The 24,033-nt window shown below is 43.0% G+C and overlaps 1 protein-coding gene across 1 annotated transcript in view; it reads left to right on the top strand.

Annotated features, from left to right (window-relative positions):
* The window catches only part of LOC124711998 (odorant receptor coreceptor), a 337,140-nt gene that overhangs the window by 104,052 nt on the left and 209,055 nt on the right, over window positions 1–24,033 (top strand). The window contains exon 3 of the mRNA XM_047242283.1: window positions 14,916–15,161. Within this exon, the coding sequence (XP_047098239.1) occupies window positions 14,916–15,161 (246 nt within the window). The remainder of the gene's footprint in view (window positions 1–14,915; window positions 15,162–24,033) is intronic.

Genomic DNA, 24,033 nt, shown 5'->3' with positions numbered 1-24,033 from the left:
TGGGACCACAATTAACGCTGACAGGTACTGTGAGACTCTGAAAAGACTCAAACGGGCAATTCAGAACCGGAGAAGAGGACTGTTGAGCAAGGGTGTAGCGCATTCTCCATGACAACGCTCGCCCACACATCGCTCGGCAAACCGTTGCTCTCCTGCAACAGTTTCAGTGGAACATAATCATCCACCCACCCTATAGCCCTGACTTACCGCCCAGTGACTATCACCTGTTCTCTAGGTTAAAAGGACATTTGGCCGGAAAGCGATTCAGCTCCTACGACGAGGTGAAAGAAGAGGTTCATAACTTTCTGAACAGCCTGGCGGCGAGCTGATATGACATGGGCGTACAAAAACTGCCACAGCGTCTACAAAAATGCATCGACAGAAATGGTGATTATGTCGAAAAATAGCTAAATGTTCAAGCTGTAAACTGATGTAAACCATTGTAGAAATAAACAGGTCTATGTACTTACAAAAAAAACAGGAGACCTTACTTTTGGGATTACCCTCGTACATATGTAATAGAGTGTCAGCCTCCAGAACTAACACCGAGGGCGTACGACTTTATCCAAACAAAGAATCTGTCAAATACAAATGGAGCAGATTTATTCATAATGAAAAAGATTCTTGCTGCATCAACTCTGCCGCAGCTGCCTAGAAACTGCAGTAGTTTATAAGAAAAACGCCTTTTGCATGCTGCACACTAATTTTTTTGTTTTATTTATACACCTACGCGCGTTTCGCTTTCTTTCCAGGCAACTTCAGTGAGTGGCTGGAATATTGCATGAGGTTTTCGTTGTTGCATATTGGTTATAGCTTTTAAAAGAGCTCATGGAAGTCTTTTGCAATGAAATGGAAATGCACTTAAAGCTGCGCGTTTAATTATTTGAAAATCAAGCAGACTGTCATCACGTGGCAAACCGGTTTAAAGCAACCAATTTTTTGTAGCGTTACTGTGTTTTCGTAACACAACTCTTTAACAGCCGTTTTCTGTGTCTACAGTACCATTTCTTTTGTAAGTGTAGCCGGCTTTCCTAGTTTCTGCTTTCACATGTTTTTGTTTGTTCAGGGAATGGACAAAAATATGGAAATACCTAGAGAAATGAACGCCTGAACATAAATGAGTGCTGGCCAAGCGTGCGGGTTACACTGGTGGACATGACCAGAAAAGGGTGGCAGTGCATTGTCCTGAATACGTTGCAAGTGTCAGTCGTGGTCACAACATCGTTCTGCATAGTTATGAGAGCATCGTGTAGCAGCGTAGTGAATTCGAACATAAACATATCCTTGGTGCTCGTATTGCTGTTGCTTCCAGGAAGCCGAAGTATCTGGTGTTTCAAGACACACCGTATACATGTTATATACCTATTACAGGGAAATAGTATAAACATCTTCCGCTATATCAGAACGCGGATTAAAGTGTGCGTTGACTGATAGTGACAGACGGTCATTGTCGAGGGTCGCGACAAAAAGTAAGAGGACGTCAGCTGCAAAAGCCACTGCAGAGCCGAATGGCGCAGTCGCGAACACTGTCAGCACCAAAACTACATGGACGCAACTCCAGAATCAGAAATCTCTCGGCGAGCTGAAATTTCAAAACTGTTGATCAGTGATGCAAATTCCCTCCCGTAACAGGAAAACGTAGTGCCGAACGTATAGAATATTTGTGTGACTGTATGTGTGTGTGTGTGTGTGTGAGTGTGAGTAACTTTCCATTTTATTACAAAAAACATCCATGAACGATTTAAATATAACCATTATGTGAGAACGAGAAAATATCATGTAATATTCCAGGACACCGAGTGAAGATGCCCTGCTAAAATGGCGAAACATGTCAATGTGAATAAATAAAATTAAAATTAACGAGCTGCAGCCGAAAGGCGGTTTTCTTGTAAACTACTACATTTCACCCTCTCCGTTTGGCCTCAGTTTGCAGAGGAAGAGAGTCCATTGATTTGTTCGAGTATGCCACATCTATCTGAAGCCATTTTTTGGTCATTAGAGAATTTAGAGATACCAAGTTACCTGGATGGCGATTATTGCGTTGCAAAAGCTCTTAGAAATAGTCCCAGATATTTTTAATTGAACTTCGCGCATCAGTCGTGCTTTGGTAACACACCTGAGTGTTCGTCAAAGCAGGATCGGATGCATGCTGCCCTGTTAATACACGGCTGTTGCGATCTTGGAAGGTGGGAATCATCACAGCATAATCATCATGAAGACGTAGGTGAAAGTGCATCAACTGGTAACCGGCAATCTTGACATAAATATCCTGCTTCATCTTCACAGTAAGTTGAATGAATGGAGACCGAAGCAGAAGGAAGATTACCATTCTTGTACATCATGGCCAAAAGAAGAGCGAATGGCACCCTGGACCACTGTGGAGACCTAAGCAGAAGGAAGATTACCATTCCTGGTCGTCATGATCAAAAGAAGAGCGGATGGTCCTTGGGCCACGGTGTATAAAGGAAGAAAACGCACACCGACCTGTGTTTGCATGCGGATAGCTGCCACCACCCTTAGCAGAGGAATGAGGTGCCTAAAACACTGGTGCACATGGCGCGCACCATCTCTGACGCAGAGAGTCTGCCCCAAGAACTGGAACACCTCAAAACTGTATTCCGGAAAAACGTGTACTCGGAATGGCTGATCAGGTGCGCTCTCTGCCCCACCTCTAAAGTACAGCTTGTGGAGACGGAAGATGTCACGGAGGAAGAGATAGCCACCGCCTATATACCGTATACTGGCGCACTATCGGGGAAAATAGGACGCATATTGAGGAAATACCTAGAAGGAACTGTCTTTTGCCCACCCAATAAAACACAAGCACTATTGGGAAGTGTCAAAGAAGATCTCGGTTTGCTGAAGGCCGGCATATACCAGATTCAGTGTCAATGTGGAAAGACTTACATTGGACAGACAGTGCGCACCATCGAAGATCGTTGCCGAGAACATCGGAAGCACACTCGACTTAGGTACATCAACAAGTCGGCGGTCACAGAGCACTGTTTTTTCGAAAATCACGAAATGGACTACCAACATACCAGGGTCTTGGCACAGACATCTAAATACTGGGACAGTGTCTTTAGAGGCTATCGAAATTCGTACCAGGGACGGACTCATCAACTGAGATTGCGGTTATAACCACAGCAAGGCATGGGAACCAGCACTGAGTCGAATTAAAAAGACGCTCAGCAAAGAAAACGAATGGGCGACCAGGGCGGATGAGGCAATTACACAGACGCCACCACAGATGCCGACACCAGCGTCTCACCGACCGCCGATGCGCGGCCGGGGGCGCGGATCACGGGGAGAACGCCTAACAGGAGGAGGGGATTAAAGACGACCGCCCGCCCTCAGGAGCTCAGTTCGTCAGCGCAATTTACGTATTCATACAGGTATTAACGTTCTGCGTCAGGTATATACACTCCTGGAAATTGAAATAAGAACACCGTGAATTCATTGTCCCAGCAAGGGGAAACTTTATTGACACATTCCTGGGGTCAGATACATCACATGTTCACACTGACACAACCACAGGCACATAGACACAGGCAACAGAGCATGCACAATGTCGGCACTAGTACAGTGTATATCCACCTTTCGCAGCAATGCAGGCTGCTATACTCCCATGGAGACGATCGTAGAGATGCTGGATGTAGTCCTGTGGAACGGCTTGCCATGCCATTTCCACCTGGCGCCTCAGTTGGACCAGCGTTCGTGCTGGACGTGCAGACCGCGTGAGACGACGCTTCATCCAGTCCCAAACATGCTCAATGGGGGACAGATCCGGAGATCTTGCTGGCCAGGGTAGTTGACTTACACCTTCTAGAGCACGTTGGGTGGCACGGGATACATGCGGACGTGCATTGTCCTGTTGGAACAGCAAGTTCCCTTGCCGGTCTAGGAATGGTAGAACGATAGGTTCGATGACGGTTTGGATGTACCGTGCACTATTCAGTGTCCCCTCGACGATCACCAGTGGTGTACGGCCAGTGTAGGAGATCGCTCCCCACACCATGATGCCGGGTGTTGGCCCTGTGTGCCTCGGTCGTATGCAGTCCTGATTGTGGCGCTCACCTGCACGGCGCCAAACACGCATACGACCATCATTGGCACCACGGCAGAAGCGACTCTCATCGCTGAAGACGACACGTCTCCATCCGTCCCTCCATTCACGCCTGTCGCGACACCACTGGAGGCGGGCTGCACGATGTTGGGGCGTGAGCGGAAGACGGCCTAACAGCGTGCGGGACCGTAGCCCAGCTTCATGGAGACGGTTGCGAATGGTCCTCGCCGATACCCCAGGAGCAACAGTGTCCCTAATTTGCTGGGAAGTGGCGGTGCGGTCCCCTACGGCACTGCGTAGGATCCTACGGTCTTGGCGTGCATCCGTGCGTCGCTGCGGTCCGGTCCCAGGTCGACAGGCACGTGCACCTTCCGCCGACCACTGGCGACAACATCGATGTACTGTGGAGACCTCACGCCCCACGTGTTGCGCAATTCGGCGGTACGTCCACCCGACCTCCCGCATGCCCACTATACGCCCTCGCTCAAAGTCCGTCAACTGCACATACGGTTCACGTCCACGCTGTCGCGGCATGCTACCAGTGTTAAAGACTGCGATGGAGTTCCGTATGCCACGGCAAACTGGCTGACACTGACGGCGGCGGTGCACAAATGCTGCGCAGCTAGCGCCATTCGACGGCCAACACCGCGGTTCCTGGTGTGTCCGCTGTGCCATGCGTGTAATCATTGCTTGTACAGCCCTCTCGCAGTGTCCGGAGCAAGTATGGTGGGTCTGACACACCGGTGTCAATGTGTTCTTTTTTCCATTTCCAGGAGTGTAGCAGAGTGCGCCGTTATTGTTTAGGAGGCTGTGACACACGAATACTCGGAGGCATATCGGGTTGCCGCTTGGCGTGATATTAGGCGTTTCGTGGTTCCTTGGCTTTGCTACAAGAGAAATTGGATTGCAGATTTTATCAATTGAAAACTATCATCAGATAAAATTAATTCTTGTGTCACTCGTATTTCAACGCTTCGTTTGTTATAGACGTCCCGAAATATGTGGAAGAAACTAGGATTTTCACACTGTTGTAATCCATGAAGTATAATGGGGACAGAAGACGATTTTTATTTATATAGTTGAGTCCCTAACTGATGCTCAGGGCAACACTTCCGAATAATTTGTGTAGTTTCCTTTTTATTTTCTACTGTGGAGTTACTGAATTTCTCTGTGTTATCTGAAGGCTCATTATCTGATCAGCCTCATAATCTTTGACATATACAATGTCTTTCGACGTCAAATGATGATCACTGTTATAATAAGACGTCTCTAAGCACTAAAAGCAGTTTTTAGTATACTCTCTCCTCTTAATAATCCAACTGGTAATGAGAGTTTATACGCAAATCTTTACGTTACCGTAAATATACGTTCACCTGCAGAATTGCTTGTAGAGATGTCAGTTCGTACTATCTGTGGGCAGTATCTGTTTTCCAGTTCTATGATGGTGTGGATATTTACTTTTACGGATATGTTTATAAATAATATTTTCCCCTCCTTAGGCTTGCCCCATAAACAACTGAATTATGTATCACCGTAAAGCTTTGCGGTTTTAAAAAGTATAATCCACCTGCTTTCACTAAAAATTATTAACACAGATAAAAAATTTGTACTATCCCAAACTATATTCCTGCTGAATAGATTCGTCCAATTCATAAATTATTCATACGATATCATGACACCGAATTCTCTCCTCTAGAATCAACCCCCAGTCGTTGATAATTTCAGAACATTGCATTCCGGGAGGGAAATACTTAGAAGTATGTTGTCAACCGGGAAAAGGAAATTGGCATTCTACGTGTTGGAACGAGATATGTTAAATAGTGTAACTCGGTAGATGGGTTAGAGAATTTCAACAAAGAAGTGGCTAGATTGAATTTACGGGTAAATACAGTGCGATTTGGTGACGCAGTGACAAGAAGAACAGGACTTCTGGTCATGTCAGTACAGAGTGAGCAACACAAAATGAAACTGGAGTAGGTCTAAAATGAGTAATGACATAGGACTGCAAGCAATTTACTATGAACAACGTAGTGAACACACAATACTAGCCTAGATAGATACAAATCCAACATCCACTACACTAGCACAATCTTCTGTGTCCACCAGTTGCTAGATGAAGAAGAGACTTTAAGAATTTATGATGACCCGATTACGAATCCCAGCCTTGTTAGAAGCTTTCCTGCGTCGCTTCAGTCTGCATATATACATCAAAATTTATGACAAAATAAAACAAATTATTCATATGTTTAAGTGGCGAAAAATGTTATAAAAAGAGGGGCACAGAATTCGATAGTAAGAAAAGAGGAATAATGAAAAATAGAACACGAAATGGAAAAAAGGAATAAATAAGGAGAAGCCTGGCAGCATTTTACACAGAGCAACAGTTAATAATTGCTAACACTTACTATAATAATTATGAAAGAAGGTTGCATACGCGAAAGACACCAGGACACACACCGGGAAAAGAGACTGAAAACAGATTTTAAATTGCAAATCATTTTCAGGCGTGTAGACGTACTCTGACCATAAATTATTTGTTATAAACTGCCAATTAAAACTGAATTGCAGGAAGTTAGGAAATTTAAAGGACGAGAATTGAAAAATTGAAATGGAAATGCCGAGTGGCTACGGCCTCCCGTCGGGTAGACCGTTCTCCTGGTGCAAGTCTTTCGAGTTGACGGAGCTTCGGTGACTTGCGTGTCGATGGGGATGAAAGGATGATGATAAGGACAACATGACACCCAGTCCCTGAGTGGGGAAAATCTCCGACCCAGCCGGGAATCGAACCCGGACCGTTAGGTATGACATTCCATCGCGCTCACCACTCAGCTACCAGAGGCGCACATTGAAAAACTGAAAGATTGAAAGAACTAGAGGGTGTTAGAAGTTTCAACGGGAGTATCAGGCAACTGTTACCTGAAATAGGGGCAGGGACCCAACAGAAGACGGATGAATAGCTTTGACAGACGAAATAACAAAGTATCAAATAGATAAAAAGGTTAGTCACAAGAGAAATATTTGGATAATACACGAGATATAGAATTTAATAGATGAATGGAGAAAATATGCAAGTACAGCATGTGAAAACAAAAGGGAATACAGACATCTAAACAATGAGACTAACAGAGTATGCGAAATGATAAAGCAGAACTGGCTAGAGGATACAATACTGTAAAAACAGTATGTCTGTGGAAAAGATGGGTAGCATCAACAGGAAAATTGGAAGGACCTTAGAAGAATAGAGAAATAGCTGTATTAAGCAATGAGAGCTGTGGTGACAAGCTAGTGTTAATCGACGACAGGAGGATTAAATGGAATAAATACACAGCTGGAAAAACAATTGTGCACCTGGAAAGACGGTGTCGGTTTCGCTTCGATGACAGCTTATGCCACATAGAGGATAGTAGATGTTTTCATAATTGTCTCTGCGTAATGCCATAGCTACCTGAGCGCCATCTATGTTTTCCTTTCAATAGGGATTGTTCATATCCAGAACGCTCAGTGTGGGTAAACGTGTGAAGCAAGCAGACAACCGTGCTACGGAGACTCAATCTTACTTCCTGCAGTCAACCGACCGAGTTTGAAAGCAGTCAAATTGTGGCCTTGCGAGTGGTGTGACGGTCCTTTTGGAGAACAGCCAAACAAGTTGGACGCGCTGCGCCAGCTGTGCGACGATGCTGGTATCAGTGGTCACGCGAACATTCTTTTACACCAACAGTCGTGGTTCTGGATGTCCATGCGGCACAGATGCTCGCCAGGATCGTCGTATTGTAAGGGCAGCAGTGGCAGACCGTACAGATACGACAGCATAGATAAAAGGGACTGTGAGCCCAGACGTGTCAACACGAACTGTTATGAATCGTGTACTAGCAGTGGGAATCTGGGCACGCACACTCATAGGCCGTCTTCCACTCACGCCAGAGCATCGATGTGCATAGCTAAACTGGTGCCGTGAGAGGATCACTTGGAAGATGAAAGGGCGCATCGTGGTCTTCAGTGACGAAAGCAGATTCTGCCTGTAGGCAAGTGATGGTCATTTGCTCTTACCATAGAGACGTGTTAAGCTTTGTCTTGTAGAGCAGATAATTCCAAGGCACATTGCCACACCCAAAGCCTTATTGTCTGGGTGTGATAAGCTACAACTCTCGTTCACCGTTGGTGTTTCTTCAGGGAGGCTAGCCAACGCTCGGTACGTGCAGATTGTTGTTACACCCGTTCTTTTCCTGTTCTTGCGTCAGAAACGTGACCTATTATTCCCTCACGATAATGCTCACGCACACATTGATCGTGAAACTCATCCTGTTCTGTGAGACGTGCAGCAACTTCCCTGGTCAGCATGATGTTCGGACTTGCCCCAATTGAGCACGTGTGGGATGTGATGGAACGAGAAGTGACTCGCACGACCAGTCAACCAGCTTTCACAGAACTACGTGAACAGGTCGAGCAGGTGCGCCACAGCGTATCCCAGGATAATATTCGCCATATGTACGATGGACTGGATACTCGAGTCAGCACCTGTATTCCCGCCCGTGGGGATTACACCACGTACTAATATACTAATATGGGTATTTTAGCAAGCTCACACTCTCATACTGACTCTGCGACTTATCTTAGGAAATAGATTAAGAAAAGGCAAACTTACGTTTCTAGCATTTGTAGACTTAGAGAAAGCTTTTGACAATGCTGACTGGAATGCTCTCTTTTTTTTAATTCTGAAGGTGGCAGGGGTCAAATACAGGGAGGGAAAAGCTATTTATAATTTTTACAGAAACCAGATGACAGTTATAAGAGTCGAGGGACATTAAATGGAAGCAGTGGTTGGGAAGGGAGTGAGGCAGGGTTGTAGCCCCTCCCCGATGTTATTCAATCTGTATATTGAGCAAGCAGTAAAGGAAACAAAGCAAAATTTGGAGTAGGAATTAAAATCCATGGAGAAGAAATAAAAACTTGGAGGTTCGCCGATGACATTGTAATTCTGTCGGAGACAGCAAAGGACCTGGTTCAAATGGCTCTGAGCACTATGGGACTTAACTTCTGAGTTCATCAGTCCCCTAGAACGTAGAACTACTTAAACCTAACCAACCTAAGGACATCACACACATCCATGCACGAGGCAGGATTCGAACATGCGACTGTAGCGGACGCGGGGTTCCAGACTGTAGCGCCTAGAACGTCTCGGCCACGAAGGCCGGCAAAGGACCTGGAAGAGCAGCTGAACGGAATGGACAGTGTCTTGAAAGGAGGATATAAGATGAACAACAACAAAAGCAAAATAATGGGATGTAGTCTAATTAAATCGGGTGATGCTGCGGGAATTAGGTTAGGAAATGAGACGCTTCAAGTAGTAAATGAGTATTGCTATTTGGGGAGCAAAATAACTGATGATGGTCGAAGTAGAGAGGATATAAAATGTGGACTGGCAATGGTAAGGAAAGCGTTTCCGAAGAAGGGAAATTTGTTAACATCGAGTATAGATTTAAGTGTCAGGAAGTCGTTTCTGAAAGTATTTGGATGGAGTGCAAGTGAAACATGGACGATAAATAGTTTAGACAAGAAGAGAATAGAAGCTTTCGAAATGTGGTGCTACAGAAGAATGCTGAAGACTAGATGGGTAGATCACATAACTAATAAGGAGGTATTGAATAGAATTGCAGAGAAGAGGAGTTTGTGGCACAACTAGTCTAGAAGAAGGGATCCGTTGGCAGGGCATATTCTAAGGCATCAGGGGATCACCAATTTGGTAACGGAGGGCAGCGTGGAGGGTAAAAATCGTAGAAGGAGATCAAGAAATGAATACACTAAACAGATTCAAAAGGATGTAGGTTGCAGTAGGTACTGGGAGATGAAGAACCTTGCACAGAATAAAATAGTATGGAGAGCTGCATCAAACCAGTCTCAGGACTGAAGACCACAACAACAACAAACACCCGCTTGTGCTATTGATCTGTAAATGTTATCGTTTCATGTACTGCGTATGCACCGTTGCGATAATAAATCTTGAGTGAATTGGATACCTCTAGAAGGGGGTGCTAATTTGTTTTCCGGCAGTGTATTTAAAAAAACTGTACAAGGCAAACTACTTTAAGACAATCTTGTAGAAGTGTAAAAGGAAGAAAATGAAGAGGAGGAGCGATGCAATACTGCTAGAAGAATTTGGCAGAGCACTGAAAGTCGCTTGCACTACACAATAAATCTTGAGATGTGTTGAGATTCTCGGGAGAGCCAGCACTCTAAACACTATTCCATCTAACATCTCTATCACTAAACGGCTAACCTGGTTCATGGTGCACAATTCCAGTTGCTGGTCGCCTATTTAACTGCTACCACAGCAGCTTTTCAATATTTCGCGTAACTAACGACCGAATTTAAAAATTTGAAATACTGCCATAATATGCTCATTAAGGGCTATAATCTTCTATTAAATGTTTAACACAACTTAAGCGTTACAATTATAACTGTCTACATCTCTCGAAGCAACATAACTCAAGGCCGCAGATTATTCAGATTATATTCATTGGGTACTTGTTGAATGAGACCAATCAGCGACTTCGAACAAAGTTTGTACATAAATTCAAACCTTTAACCAAACGTTTTCTCTTTGATACCTCCCCCAAAATGATGAGAATGGACCAGTTCTTCGCGTTCTACATTTCAGATTTTCGTCCAATACAACTTCAACATCAGACATCAGCTTTTAATTTGTTACTTATTTACTAACTCTATTCGCAACATATTTTGCACACAGTATGCACTTTTACAAAACGAACAGCAAAGCTGTGTTGTTGTGCAACACGTAGTTTAGGATGAAGTCACGAACACTGAGATGAGTAAGAAACTAGATTTTGCTTCGAAAGGAGGGCAATTAGCCTTCTAGTCTCATCCAGTGTCTGATAAGGAGAGCATTTAGCGACATCTAGAAAACATTAAACAAAACTTAATACCATTTCTAAACTTTTTCTCGTTTACATACTTAACGTCAAACACATTGGTGTCTAAAATTAAATCAACTAACCACTATTTCCATGACCTGTATCTAATTCACGATATAATCATATAAACTGTTAACAGATGTCCGAACGGTCGTGTCCTGCACTGAAGATATCATTCTGGTCAACGAACAACCAAGCCAACGATGACGTAGGGGCTGGCTGCTGTGGCCAAGCGGTTCTAGGCGCTTCAGTCCGGAAGCACGCGGCTGCTGCGGTCACAGGTTCAAATCCTGCCTCGGGCATGGATGTGTGTGATGTAGGTTTAAGTAGTTCTCTAAGTCTAGGGGTCTGATGACCTCAAATATTAACTCCCACAGTACTTAGAGCCATTTGAACCATTTTTGATGACGTAGGGCACCTATAAAACGGAAAAGTGTTTGCCCGTAGTCTTATATTCACAGTCGCTGTGTGCACAATCACAGACGATGCACTATGGCACAGAGAAGACGCGTACTAGGCTCTCTGGGGTGGAAGGCCGTGGGAAGCAGGACAGTCGCAAACTGATGTGGCTCGATTGCTTTACGTTAGCCGTTCTGTTGTTTTTCGGATGTGGTGACAGTTTATAGAGATCGAAACTGTATCCCGAAAATCAGGGCAGGACCGACCACGTGTAACATCAGAAAGAGACAACCATTATGTGGGTGTAAGGGCACGACAGTGCCGCCTTAGTACCTCACGGCAACTGACATCTGACCTCGCAGCATCCACTGGGCGTGATGTATCGAGACAAACGGTGTACAGAAGGCTTCGGCAGGGTAGCCTTAACTGTCGGAGACCTTCTGTATGTGTACCTCTGATGTGTCTTCACAGGAGGGAACGTCTAGAGTGGGGTAGTCAACATGCCACCTGGACGTCGAACAGTGGTCCAATGTTCTTTTCACAGATGAGTCCCGATTCGGTCTGAGCAGTGATTCTCGGCGGATTCGTATCTGCAGGGAACGTGGAACACGATTTCGGGACCCAGTCATTGTGGAAAGGGACAGATATCGAGGATGATCCCTAGTGGTGTGGGTAGAAGTTATGTTCGCCACTCGAACATGAAATTTCACGTTTTAATCGGCAAGATTTAAGTCCTGTCAGGTATCGTTACGAGATTTTGAGACTTCATGTGCAGTTGTTGCGAGGTGCTGTGGGCCCAGACTTCGTATTGCTGGACGGTAATGTTCGAACTCATAGAGCACACGTTGTTGACGTCTTCTTGGAAACGGAAGATAATGTATGCATGGCATGGCCTGCTGGCTCTCCCGATTTGAATCCCAAAGAACACGTCTGGGATCCATTAGAGACAGGTGTTGCATCAAGTCAGCATCCAACAATCATTCTCCAAGACTTGCGAGAAAGGCTACCGGGGCCGGCCCGGGTGGCCGAGCGGTTCTAGGCGCTACAGTCTGGAACCGCGCGACCGCTACGGTCGCAGGTTCGAATCCTGCCTCGGCCATGGATTTGTGTGATGTCCTTAGGTTAGTTAGGTTTAAGGAGTTCTAAGTTCTAGGGGGCTAATGACCTCAGAAGTTGAGTCCCATAGTGCTCAGAGCCATTTGAACCAAAGGCTACAGGAAGAATGGGCGGTGTTACCTCAACATGAGACTGATGACATAATTCACAGCATGCCCTGTCGTTTGGCAGACCTGTATTGCTGCCAGAGGTGTTCATACCACATACTGAGCGCATAAGCCAATTGTCGGAATGTGTGTGTGTAAATTCCTAAAGTTGGAAAAAACGAAGAAGATTTTTGTCTACCGTTACGCATGTTGCAGTTGTTTACGTTCTGTATTCTTTATATGATTTCTACTTTGCTATGATCTCATTACACCGTTTTGTGGCAAAATAAACGCTGTCTTGCAAAATATTGGGTTTTTGCTTCAATTTTTGACACCAGTCTGTTTAGTACAGTAACTCATTTGTAAAGTAATCTGAAGTTTGAAAATGTTTTATACACGTGAGTACCATTCTTTAAAAAAGTCAGGAGTTTGTTATTGAAAAATATATGAGACATGTAAAATATTTTCAGGCATCAAGACGAATGTAACAGTTCCAGTTCCAGAGAAGCCAGGCAGTGGCAGATGTGAATAATATAGAAACGTTAGTTTGATAAATCACGGTTGAAAACTTCTGACACAAACTATTTACACAAGAATGGAAAAACTGGCCGAGACCTGCGTCAGGGAAGATTCGTCTAGGTTCCGAGGAAACCTAGGAACATTCAAGTCAGTCTGACTTTACTTAAAAAACCACTGAAGAAATGGAAATTTATATTTTTAGAATTTATAGATTTAGAGGAAGCTTTTGACAATATTAACTAAATGGTATCTTTGAAATTCTGAAGGTAGCAGCGATAAAACACATGGAGCAATAGGTTAATGACAGCTTGTACAAAACACCAGAGTATAGTCATAATTTTCGAAGGACATGAAAGGGAACAATAGTTGAGGGGTTCCAGTCGATCCGCACCGTTAGTCAAAACATTGACAAAGCTTTGATTAAAACTAAGCAAAAAATTGGAAACGGGCTTAAAGTTTAAAGATAAGAAATAAAAACTTTGACATTTGCCAATGACACTGTGATTCTGTGAGAGGAAAAAAACGTCTGTAAGAGCAGTTGAATGGAATGGATAACGTCACAAAAAGAGATTATAAGATGAACACTAACAATAGTAAAGCAAGTGTAATGGCATGCATCTCTGAGGGGATTAAATTACGAAATGAGACTCTAAAGGTAGTTGCTAAGTTTCGTTATTTGAGCAGCAAAACAACTGACCATGGCTGAAGTTGATTGCGGTAAAAGCAAGAAGAGCGTTTCGGAAAACCTGATATTTGTTAATATCAAATATATATTTACGTCCTAGGAAGTCATTTCTGAAGATATGTTTCTGGGGCGTAGTCTAGTACGCAAGTGAAACGTCGGCGATAAACAATATAGATAAGAAGACGATGAAGGGTTTTAAAGTGTAGTGCTGCAGAAAATGCTGGATGGAACGTATAACTAATGAGGAGGTACTGAATAGAATTGTAAAGGAGAGAAGTTTATCGTACAACTTGCCTAAAAGAAGATATAGCCCGACCTTGCCCGTAATCCGTCCTTGGAAAGTAGCAGTGGGAACAATGACATGGTAATCCACATTTAAAGATGGGAAGGAGAGAGTCGTGAACACAAGAGTTCTTAGGCGAAACCATTTTAAAAACTTTTTTCTTCTTCGAAAAATTGAAAGGATGCCTCATATGAACAGATTTCTTTCTTCCAGATGACGCTGGTCCGTGCAGCATGATTTAGGTGTCGGTAATTCGAAGTATCCTCCTCTCTCCCGAACTGATACTTGTGCCTGTCTAATTATGTTCTTCGATAAAGAAAAATCCTAAAAGAATTAACGTATGAATTGATGGAATATACCCCCCATTCACCAGATACTGTCTTACACATAGCCCCACAGCTAAAAAAGCCTATGACAGAAGAAAGTCTAATAAAGAGACGTACAGCAGCTGTAGATGATTATTTTGAAGACCTGACAGAAAGTAAATGCAGCGACTGAATGCACACAATGGAAAAACTAGATACACTGACTTAAAACCAGACGTTAGGGGTTTTTATCTATATTACATAGTTTTTCAGTGCTAGATCAACGAATTTTCTCCTTAGTGGCAAAGTGATGGAATACGGGCTTTTACTGCTACAACGGATGAGTTTCAGACTGTACCTAGCATTGAACATGTTTGTTATTCAACACTAACCGTTGAGCTATGAATTTTCGTATTTTTCAGGGAGCTGTTGGTGGTGCCTGGAGCCTGTGTAGAGAAACACGGTGGAGTGGCCGCAGCTTGAGTGAGTGTGAGCAGCAGTTGTAAGGATTGCCCACTTGCTCGCAGGCGCGCTTCCACCAGCTGTCCGTGGTGCGCATGCGCCGGCTCGTCATGTACGTGGTGTCCGTGACGGCGCTTAGCGTCGTGTCCTGGACCTCCATCACCTTCATGGGCGACTCGACGCGGGAGGTCCCCGACCCCGACAACGCCAACGAGACCATCACCGAGGAGGTCCCCAGGCTCATGATCAGCACCTGGTACCCCTTCGACGCCTCTTCTGGTATGGGCTACATGCTCGCCTTCATATACCAGGTACTGCAGCGAAACATCATACCTTAAGATTTGTCCAGATCACTCAGCACAACGTTTCAAGCAAGCTCCGAGATTCACAAAAAAATTATTGGTTCATGGATTGTACAGTTATACTGCTGCTGCATACATGGAAACATGCAACATACAGGGTAATCAAAAAGTAAGTATAAATTTGAAAACTTAATAAACCACGGAATAATGTAGATAGAGAGCTAAAAATTGACACACAGGCTTGGAATGACATGGGGTTTTATTAGAACAAAAAAAAACGAAGTTCACAAAATGACCGACGGATGGCGCTGGACAGCAAAACTGCTACCGTGACGGGTGAGAGGTACGCCGATATGTTACAGAATCGCATCATCCCCAGCCTGGCTGGTAAACACCTGCTGGGACGCACGAGGTTTATGCAGGATGGTGCTCCACTCCATATTGCTAGATGCATGAAAGATTTCTTGCGCGCGCCGTTTGGTGATGATCGTGTGCTCAGCCGCCACTTTCGTCAAGCTTGGCCTCCTGGGTCCCCAGACCTCAGTCCGTGCGATTATTGGCTTTGGCGTTACGTGAAGTCGCAAGTGGATCGTGATCGACCGACATCTCTAGGGATGCTGAAAGACAACATCCGACGCCAATGCCTCACCATAACTCCGGACATGCTTTACAGTGCTGTTCACAACATTATTCCTCGACTACAGCTATTGTTGAGGAATGATCGTGGACATATTGAGCATTTCCTGTAAAGAACATCATCTTTGCTCTGTCTTACTTTGTTATGCTAATTATTGCTATTCTGATCAGATGAAGCGCCATCTGTTGGACTTTTTTTGAACCCTTGTATTTTTTTGGTTCTAATAAAACCCCATGTCATTCCAAGCATGTGTATCAATTTGTACCTCTCTATCTACATTATTCCGTGATTTATTCAGTTTTCAAAATTATACTGACTTTTTGATCGCCCGCTACATCTTTTATGTCATTACGCAACTGCTTCGTCTGACTTAAACTGTAAGTAATAAAAACAGTTTTTTATATAGTAGATGGAACCGCATGTTGCGAGTATATGGCACACAGTATATTAGTTGTAAGGAGGAGTAGTAAACACACGTGAATGACATTACGTGCTGTTGGACTTTTGGCAGATAAGAAGCCTCCACAGTCAACATGAAGCATTCTGGAAGTTGGACGTTCACTTTGTGTAATTTCATGTCTATGGAGAATATTTCAAGGTGAAGGAAGAATTCACTCAATGTGTAGGTAAAGTCAACCAAGGTGCAATGACTTTAAATTCGCAAATATGTCGAACCCGCACCTCACCTATCCTAGCCAAAGACGTTGCAGCAGTCGGTCACACATCTCAAGACCGCGCATCGCTAACTTCTTCCAGAGTTGGCTATGTCTACTTGAAGAACCTCACACGGCGGCATTGTGTGGCTCACCGAATGTAGGGTCCCGACCCCAATGAGCGAACTGAGGGACAGTCAGATAAGATCTTCTTTATGGCTGAGAATCAGTTTAGCCTGGACAGTCTCTCACCGTGTGTCTACAAAGCCCCTAATACATGTTGCGGTCCTGCTAGTATTGCGGAAAGAGATCGATACGGTAATAGCGACGTCTCATTGAGTGCACAAGCGTCATTTTTTCTCACGTAATATGAGATCTGTGCGCTGCAGAGAATTATGTACTTCTGTGCCGTGTGCACCTCTTTCGTGGTACTTACAGGTCTAGGTTACATCTGACAGAAGATATTCCTCAATCACACCGGGATGGTGTCTGTAATTTGTTTCTTTCATACAGTCAGTAATTACGGAAATCGTTGTTAGACTACCTGTTGTCTCTGGTGACCGTCTTCAGATTAGTTTAAATCTATCCTATATAATTATATCAGGACATTTAATATAGATCATTAGTATGATTATATATTACGTATCCTAGTATAATTACATAGAAAATTACATAGAATATGACTCAACTGGCGTATATATATATATATATATATATATATATATATATATATATATATATATATTGTAATTGTGTCGGATATGTTTTAAACAGATATGAATATTTCCAGCACAGACCGGACAACATAATCTGAAGGTTTTGCTGTCGCAGACTGAGACAAAAGAGACAAATAGCACATTTCCTGGATCACTGTTTTTTTTTCACGACTGTGTCGCAGCTTGTGACACTCGCCTACTGTAACCACCTACCCGGACTTAGTAAGCAAATTGAAAGCTCTATATGCTGGAAGCTCTATATTGTGGAAGGTTCCAGACCTAAGATTACGATGCGGACCACTGCCGACCTAGAGAGGATACCTCTCTGGTAGTAGGAGGCGCTACCTCAAGCCACGCTGGAGTCGTTGTGTACTCTGTAATTCCATGGGAGGGCGTCACTCAGCGCAGTGACGTTCTGTATTCGGACAACGGAGAAACATCACATATAGTAAAATCACGCACTGCCCGTGACCGGCTTTCTGGTTTATTTTGCGCCACTACATTTGCGTCATGTACCTTAATGCGGCTAAGGCACCTTTTATTGTAGACATTAACAAAGTGTGTGTCGTTGAATGCGACTTTTCCTTAAATTATGGACGGGAATTAATTCAACCAACACGTGAAGTTTTGTTCTGTTGCTGCAGAGATATTAGATCGATTTTTCATCAATACAAGATTCGAACTGAAAACCAGCAAAAATATGATTAACGCATCAACTACTAACAAGACGACGACCAACAGTACCATACGTACCAAAATTACCATCAATAGAGTGACTCACTATGAGAAGAACAGACATCACTAACAGTCCGTCGTAAATATTCTCACTCCCCCTTTGCTTCATCTTTTCTCTCCATTCTTTTTTCTGTGTGATCAGTTTTGTATTCTGTTTAACGACAGTGAAGATGAACTCCACGTCACCAACTCTCATTGAGTGATTCAACGCACTAGTTAAGGCACTAGAATCGTATTCATGTGAATCTTTGTTCAAACCCTACAGGTCTTATCCCGATTTTGGTTCCTGCGAGTGTTGAGATGTAAATGGGTGTAGGCTGCAGTGACCGTTGAAAATCACATGATACTTTCTATACCAGTACGACAGCCTATTTCCTTCCCTTTCGTTGTTCAACGATGATCGCTCCACCTATGACTCGATGGCGTCGCAAACTCTAACCTTCATCGAACAGTTAGCCATATGAAACAACATAAACCAGATTTACTTGTTTTACAGTGAAACTTCCTTATTTGTCACTGTTAACCCCATTCTTCCTTTTCTTTGCCTTTTTCAATTGGTTATAAATGTTGGTTACTGTATCGGGAGCAAGCAAAATTCTCAGTGACTACACTGAACGAATTAGTTAATCCGCCATTTAATAGACTCCCTTGTTTAATTTTCTGGAATATTCGGCTCTGCATTTATGTGTGCTTAGCAGTACATTGTTCAGTAAAATCATTAATTTCTCATTGTTGTGTTATGTCATCGAAACAATATGATAAATAAATTGAGAGACTGTACCAGAAGTTCGACAGCCATACTAAAGTATGTGTAGAAGTTACTACAATGTCTGAAATCAAGACAAAATCAAATTTGCTCCTTTTTACTTTATTAAGTCGTGAATGACATGAAACAAGTAAACCATTTCTTAGATAATGATAAAATACCGGGGTAGTACGCGTGTTTTCGTGGGGGCCAAAAGGAAATCAGTAACATGTTGGTGCTGGGATAGAGACAACGAAATAACTTGTTATCATGAGCAGTGAAGAGAAAAACTGAGAATACTGATGGACAGAAATATTTTCACGACTAGATGTATTGTGATTTTATTTATTTATTCTTCATAATTACAGCGTATTATCTAAAAAGCTAAAATAGGCCATACAAATCACATTCCCTTGGATAGTTATAAGTTACGTGTAATTACTTGTTTCTAATACTTATTAATTTTTTTAAAAAAAAAGAAGAGAGATTAAAAAAGAAAAAGAAACTACAATAACTACTGCGCTGCCAAATCACCTAGAAGATACTACGGGGTTTAAAATGTACCTGCTTCGACGTCTCTTAAGAAAGATGCTATCGTGAAAACTTGCCACCAATATGGAGCACTCAGCTGTTGTAAATCACAAAAACGTGACTGGCTCTCGATGAGAGTCAAGTGAACTTGCGTGGGTGGGTGTAATGAGTGCTTGGATAGTGCAGTGCTGTGTATGTTTCCGTGAATGAAGGAGGAATGAGAGAAAGGGAGAAGAGGAAACCCCGTGACGACACATAGGCTCCTGTTGTCGAAAAGCAACAGCAGTGCTGCCCATATCAATACATCCATCAGCATTACATCATGTACCCACTTAACTACCAAACGGAGATTCACAATAACAATGTTGAATAAGAATAATATATACCGGTAGTGGTGACAATTAGCAATAAGCAGTATTTAGAGCTCTTCTGCAGTATCGTTATTGATCATAGACATAAGAAGAGTTCATCTTTATTACTGTCAAAGCTGCAACACCTACGCTGATGACTATTTTCAAGGCGTATTCCTTCCTGATATGCTCTGTACGCTCTGTCGCTATTCGCTCTGTGCATCACTAATTACTGGCCTTTGGCTAAACAGGCCTTTTGTTAGTATTCTCGATTGCTTTTGTAACGCAGTTCATAAGGCGTTTTCACCATTCGTTCTAAATATTCACTGTAATATTTTCTGACTTTATCATTATGCAACCAGTGTGTGTTAATACACAAAGCACAGTCGCGTTCTGCGCTGTCTCGAACAGTAAGTCAAAAGGCAGTAACCGGTCTCCATACTTTCATGGCTTGGCTTCTGTGTTGTTTCGATGTCGACGTCTTTTAAGTGTTATTAAATTGACTAATTTGGCGGGAACATTCTCGTGCACTGACGGAAGGAATTCTCCTCTGAGTCAGCCACAGTTTTTCGTAGATCTTGGCCACAATTCTATATACAGACAGTGGTATGTGTTCAACATACGTTGTTGTTTGTGCAGACTCTCCCATAGAATTGTGTTTCTGTTGTACATGTTTTGTGGGATGAAATGAACGCCAGGGCGTATGCTACGGTGTAAAGGTTGTGTGTGTGTGTGTGTGTGTGTGTGTGTGTGTGTGTGTGTTTGTGTGTGTGTGTGTATAGGTGGGTGGGTGGGTGTATGAGTGACACAGTGCAACCACCACAGATGAACTTTGGAACCAGGTGAATGCATCATGAATGGCTATACCACAGGACGCCATTCGCACGTTGTACGTGTCGATGCCACTACACATGGAACAAATTGTCGAGGCCCGGGCGGGGACTACTCAAGACGAAGTTGTTATCAGGAGAAAGAAAACTGGCGTTCTACGGATCGGAGCGTGAAATGTCAGATCCCTTAATCGAGCAGGTAGGTTAGAAAATTTGAAAAGGGAAATGGATACGTTAAAGTTAGATATAGTGGGAAGTAGTGAAGTTCGGTGGCAGGAGGAACAAGACTTTTGGTCAGGTGAGTACAGGGTTATAAATACAAAATAAATAGGAGTAATGCAGGAGTAGGTTTAATAGGGAATAAAAAAATAGGAGTACGGGTAAGCCTTTACAAACAGCATAGTGAACGCATTATTGTGGCCAAGATAGACACGAAGCCCACGCCTACTACAGTAGTACAAGCTTATATGCCAACTAACTCTTCAGATGATGAAGAAATTGATGAAATGTATGATGAGATAAAAGAAATTATTCAGGTTGTGAAGGGAGACGAAAATTTAATAGTCATGGGTGACTGGAATTCGAGAGTAGGAAAAGGGAGAGAAGTAAACGTAGTAGGTGAATATAGATTGGGGGTAAGAAATGAAAGAGGAAGCCGTCTGGTAGAATTTTGCGCAGAGCATAACCTAATCATAGCTAATACTTGGTTTAAAAATCATGAAAGAAGGTTGTATACGTGGAAGAACCCTGGAGATACTAAAAGGTATCAGATAGATTATTAATGGTAAGACAGAGATTTAGGAACCAGGGGCAGATGTGGACTCTGACCACAATCTATTGGTTATGAACTGTATAATAAAACTGAAGAAACTACAAAAAGGTGGGAATTTAAGGAGATGGAACCGGGATAAACTGAAAGAACCGGAGGTTGTACAGAGTTTCAGGGAGAGCATAAGGGAACAAATGACAGGAATGGGAGAAAGAAATACAGCAGAAGAAAAATGGGTAGCTTTGAGGGATGAAATAGTGAAGGCAGCAACGGATCAAATACGTAAAAAGACGAGGGCTAGTAGAAACCCTTGGGTAACAGAAGAAATATTGAATTTAATTGATGAAAGGAGAAAATATAAAAATGCAGTAAATGAAGCAGGCAAAAAGGAATACAAACATCTCAAAAATGATATCGACAGGAAGTGCAAAATGGCAAAGCAGGGATACCTAGAGGACAAATGTAAGGATGTAGAGGCTATCTCACTAGGGGTAAGATAGATACTGCCTACAGGAAAATTAAAGAGACCTTTGGAGAAAGGAGAACCACTTGCATGAGTATCAAGAGCTCAGATGGAAACCCAGTTATAAGCAAAGAAGGGAAAGCAGAAAGGTAGAAGGAGTATATACAGGGTCTATACAAGGGCGATGTACTTGAGGACAATATTATGGAAATGGAAGAGGATGTAGATGAAGATGAAATGGGAGATATGATACTGCGTGAAGAGTTTGACAGAGCACTGAAAGACCTGAGTCGAAACAAGGCCCCGGAGTAGACAACATTCCATTAGTACTACTGACGGCCTTGGGGGAGCCATTCCTGACAAAACTCTACCATCTGATGAGCAAGATGTATGAGACAGGCGAAATACAGTCAGACTTCAAGAAGAATATAATAATTCCAATCCCAAAGAAAGCGGGTGTTGACAGATGTGAAAATTACCGAACTATCAGTTTAAAAGTCACGGCTGCTAAATACTGCGAATTCTTTACAGACGAATGGAAAACCTGGTAGAAGCCGACCTCGGGGAAGATCAGTTTGGATTCCGTAGAAATGTTGGAACACGTTAGGCAATACTGACACCCACGACTTATCTTAGAAGAAAGATTAAGGAAAGGCAAACCTACGTTTCTAGGATTTGTAGACTTGGAGAAAGCTTCTGAAAATGTTGATTGGAATACTCTTTTTCAAATTATGAAGGTGGCAGGGGTAAAATACAGGGAGCGAAAGGCTTTTTACAATTTGTACAGAAAGCAGATGGCAGTCGAGGGGTATGAAAGGGAAGCAGTGGTTGGGAAGGGAGTGTGACAGGGTTGTAGCCTATCCCCGATGTTATTCAATCTGTATATTGAGCAAGCAATAAACAAAACAAAAGAAAAGTTCGGAGTAGGTATTAAAATCCATGGAGAAGAAATAAAAACTTTGAGGTTTGCCGATGACATTGTAATTCTGTCAGAGACAGCAAAGGGCTTGGAAGAGCTGTTGAACGGAATGGATAGTGTCTTGAAAGAAGGATATAAGATGAACATCAACAAATGCAAAACGAGGATAATGGAATGTAGTCGAATTAAGTCGGGTGATGCTGGGGAAATTAGATTAGGAAATGAGACACTTAAATTAGTAAAGGAGTTTTGCTATTTGGTGAGCAAAATAACTGATGATGGTCGAAGTACAGAGGATATAAAATGTAGACTGGCAATGGCAAGGAAAGCGTTTCTGAAGAAGAAAAATTTGTTAACATTGAGTATAGATTTAAATGTCAGGAAGTCGTTTCTGAAAGTATTTGTATGGAGTGTAGCCATGTATGGAAGTGAAACGTGTTCGATAAATAGTTTAGACAGGAAGAGAACAGAAGCTTTCGAAATGTGGTGCTACAGAAAAATGCTGAAGATTAGATGGTTCAAATGGCTCTGAGCACTATGGGACTTAACATCTGTAGTCATCAGTCCCCTAGAACGTATAACTACTTAAACCCAACTAACCTAAGGACATCATACACATCCATGCCCGAGGCAGGATTCGAACCTGCGACCGTAGCAGTCGCGTGGTTCCGGACTGAGCGCCTACAACCGCTAGACCACCGCAGCCGGCAAGATTAGATGGGTAGATCACATAACTAATGAGGAGGTATTGAAGAGAATTGGGGAGAAGAGGAGCTTGCGGCTCAACTTGACTAGAAGAAGGGATCGGTTGGTAGGACATGTTCTCAGACATCGAGGGATCACCAGTTTAGTGTTGGAGGGCAGCGTGGAGTGTAAAAATCGTAGAGGGAGACCAAGAGATGAAGACACTAAGCATATTCAGAAGGATGTAGGCTGCAATAGGTACTGTGAGATGAAGAATCTTGCACAGGATAGAGTAGCATGGAGAGCTGCATCAAACCAGTCTCAGTACTGAAGACCACAACAACAACATCAGGGTCCATGGCGGACCCTATGCCCATTAGTCAAGTGGACACACGCTGGACCGGGGTGACTGCAATGCTAATCATTTCTGCAGAACATACTAATGTACATGTCCTGTGAATATGAACGTCCTATCTCAAGTCGTTCCAGTTGTTCTGTTTTTTTTTCTGAACATGAGTGTATTATTGTAGTCGTAAACCTCGAGTTTGTTTCCCAATACTTGTTCATAGTCAACACACGACGTGGTGGATAGTCAATTCCTCAATAACAGGAAACCGCGAATCAGAAGCCTGCATTTGTCAAATTGCACTCAGTCATATATATTTCAACTGCTTACAGAAGTTTCGTTGTATTAATGCAACTGTCTTACGCTAGCGTTTAAACACTATTAAAGTTAATATCCGGTCACGGCCCTTCTGAAGCTCGGCAACATCTAACTTCCCACTTTGTTTTAAAAATTACTTTTCATGTTTTTCTACATCTCCTTTTATTGGTCTCCCAATTTCACGT

This window comes from Schistocerca piceifrons, chromosome 8, assembly GCF_021461385.2.
Source record: "Schistocerca piceifrons isolate TAMUIC-IGC-003096 chromosome 8, iqSchPice1.1, whole genome shotgun sequence".
Lineage (NCBI taxonomy): Eukaryota > Metazoa > Arthropoda > Insecta > Orthoptera > Acrididae > Schistocerca > Schistocerca piceifrons.
Note: the sequence above shows the minus strand (reverse complement) of the source record. Positions and strands in the feature narration are given on the sequence as shown.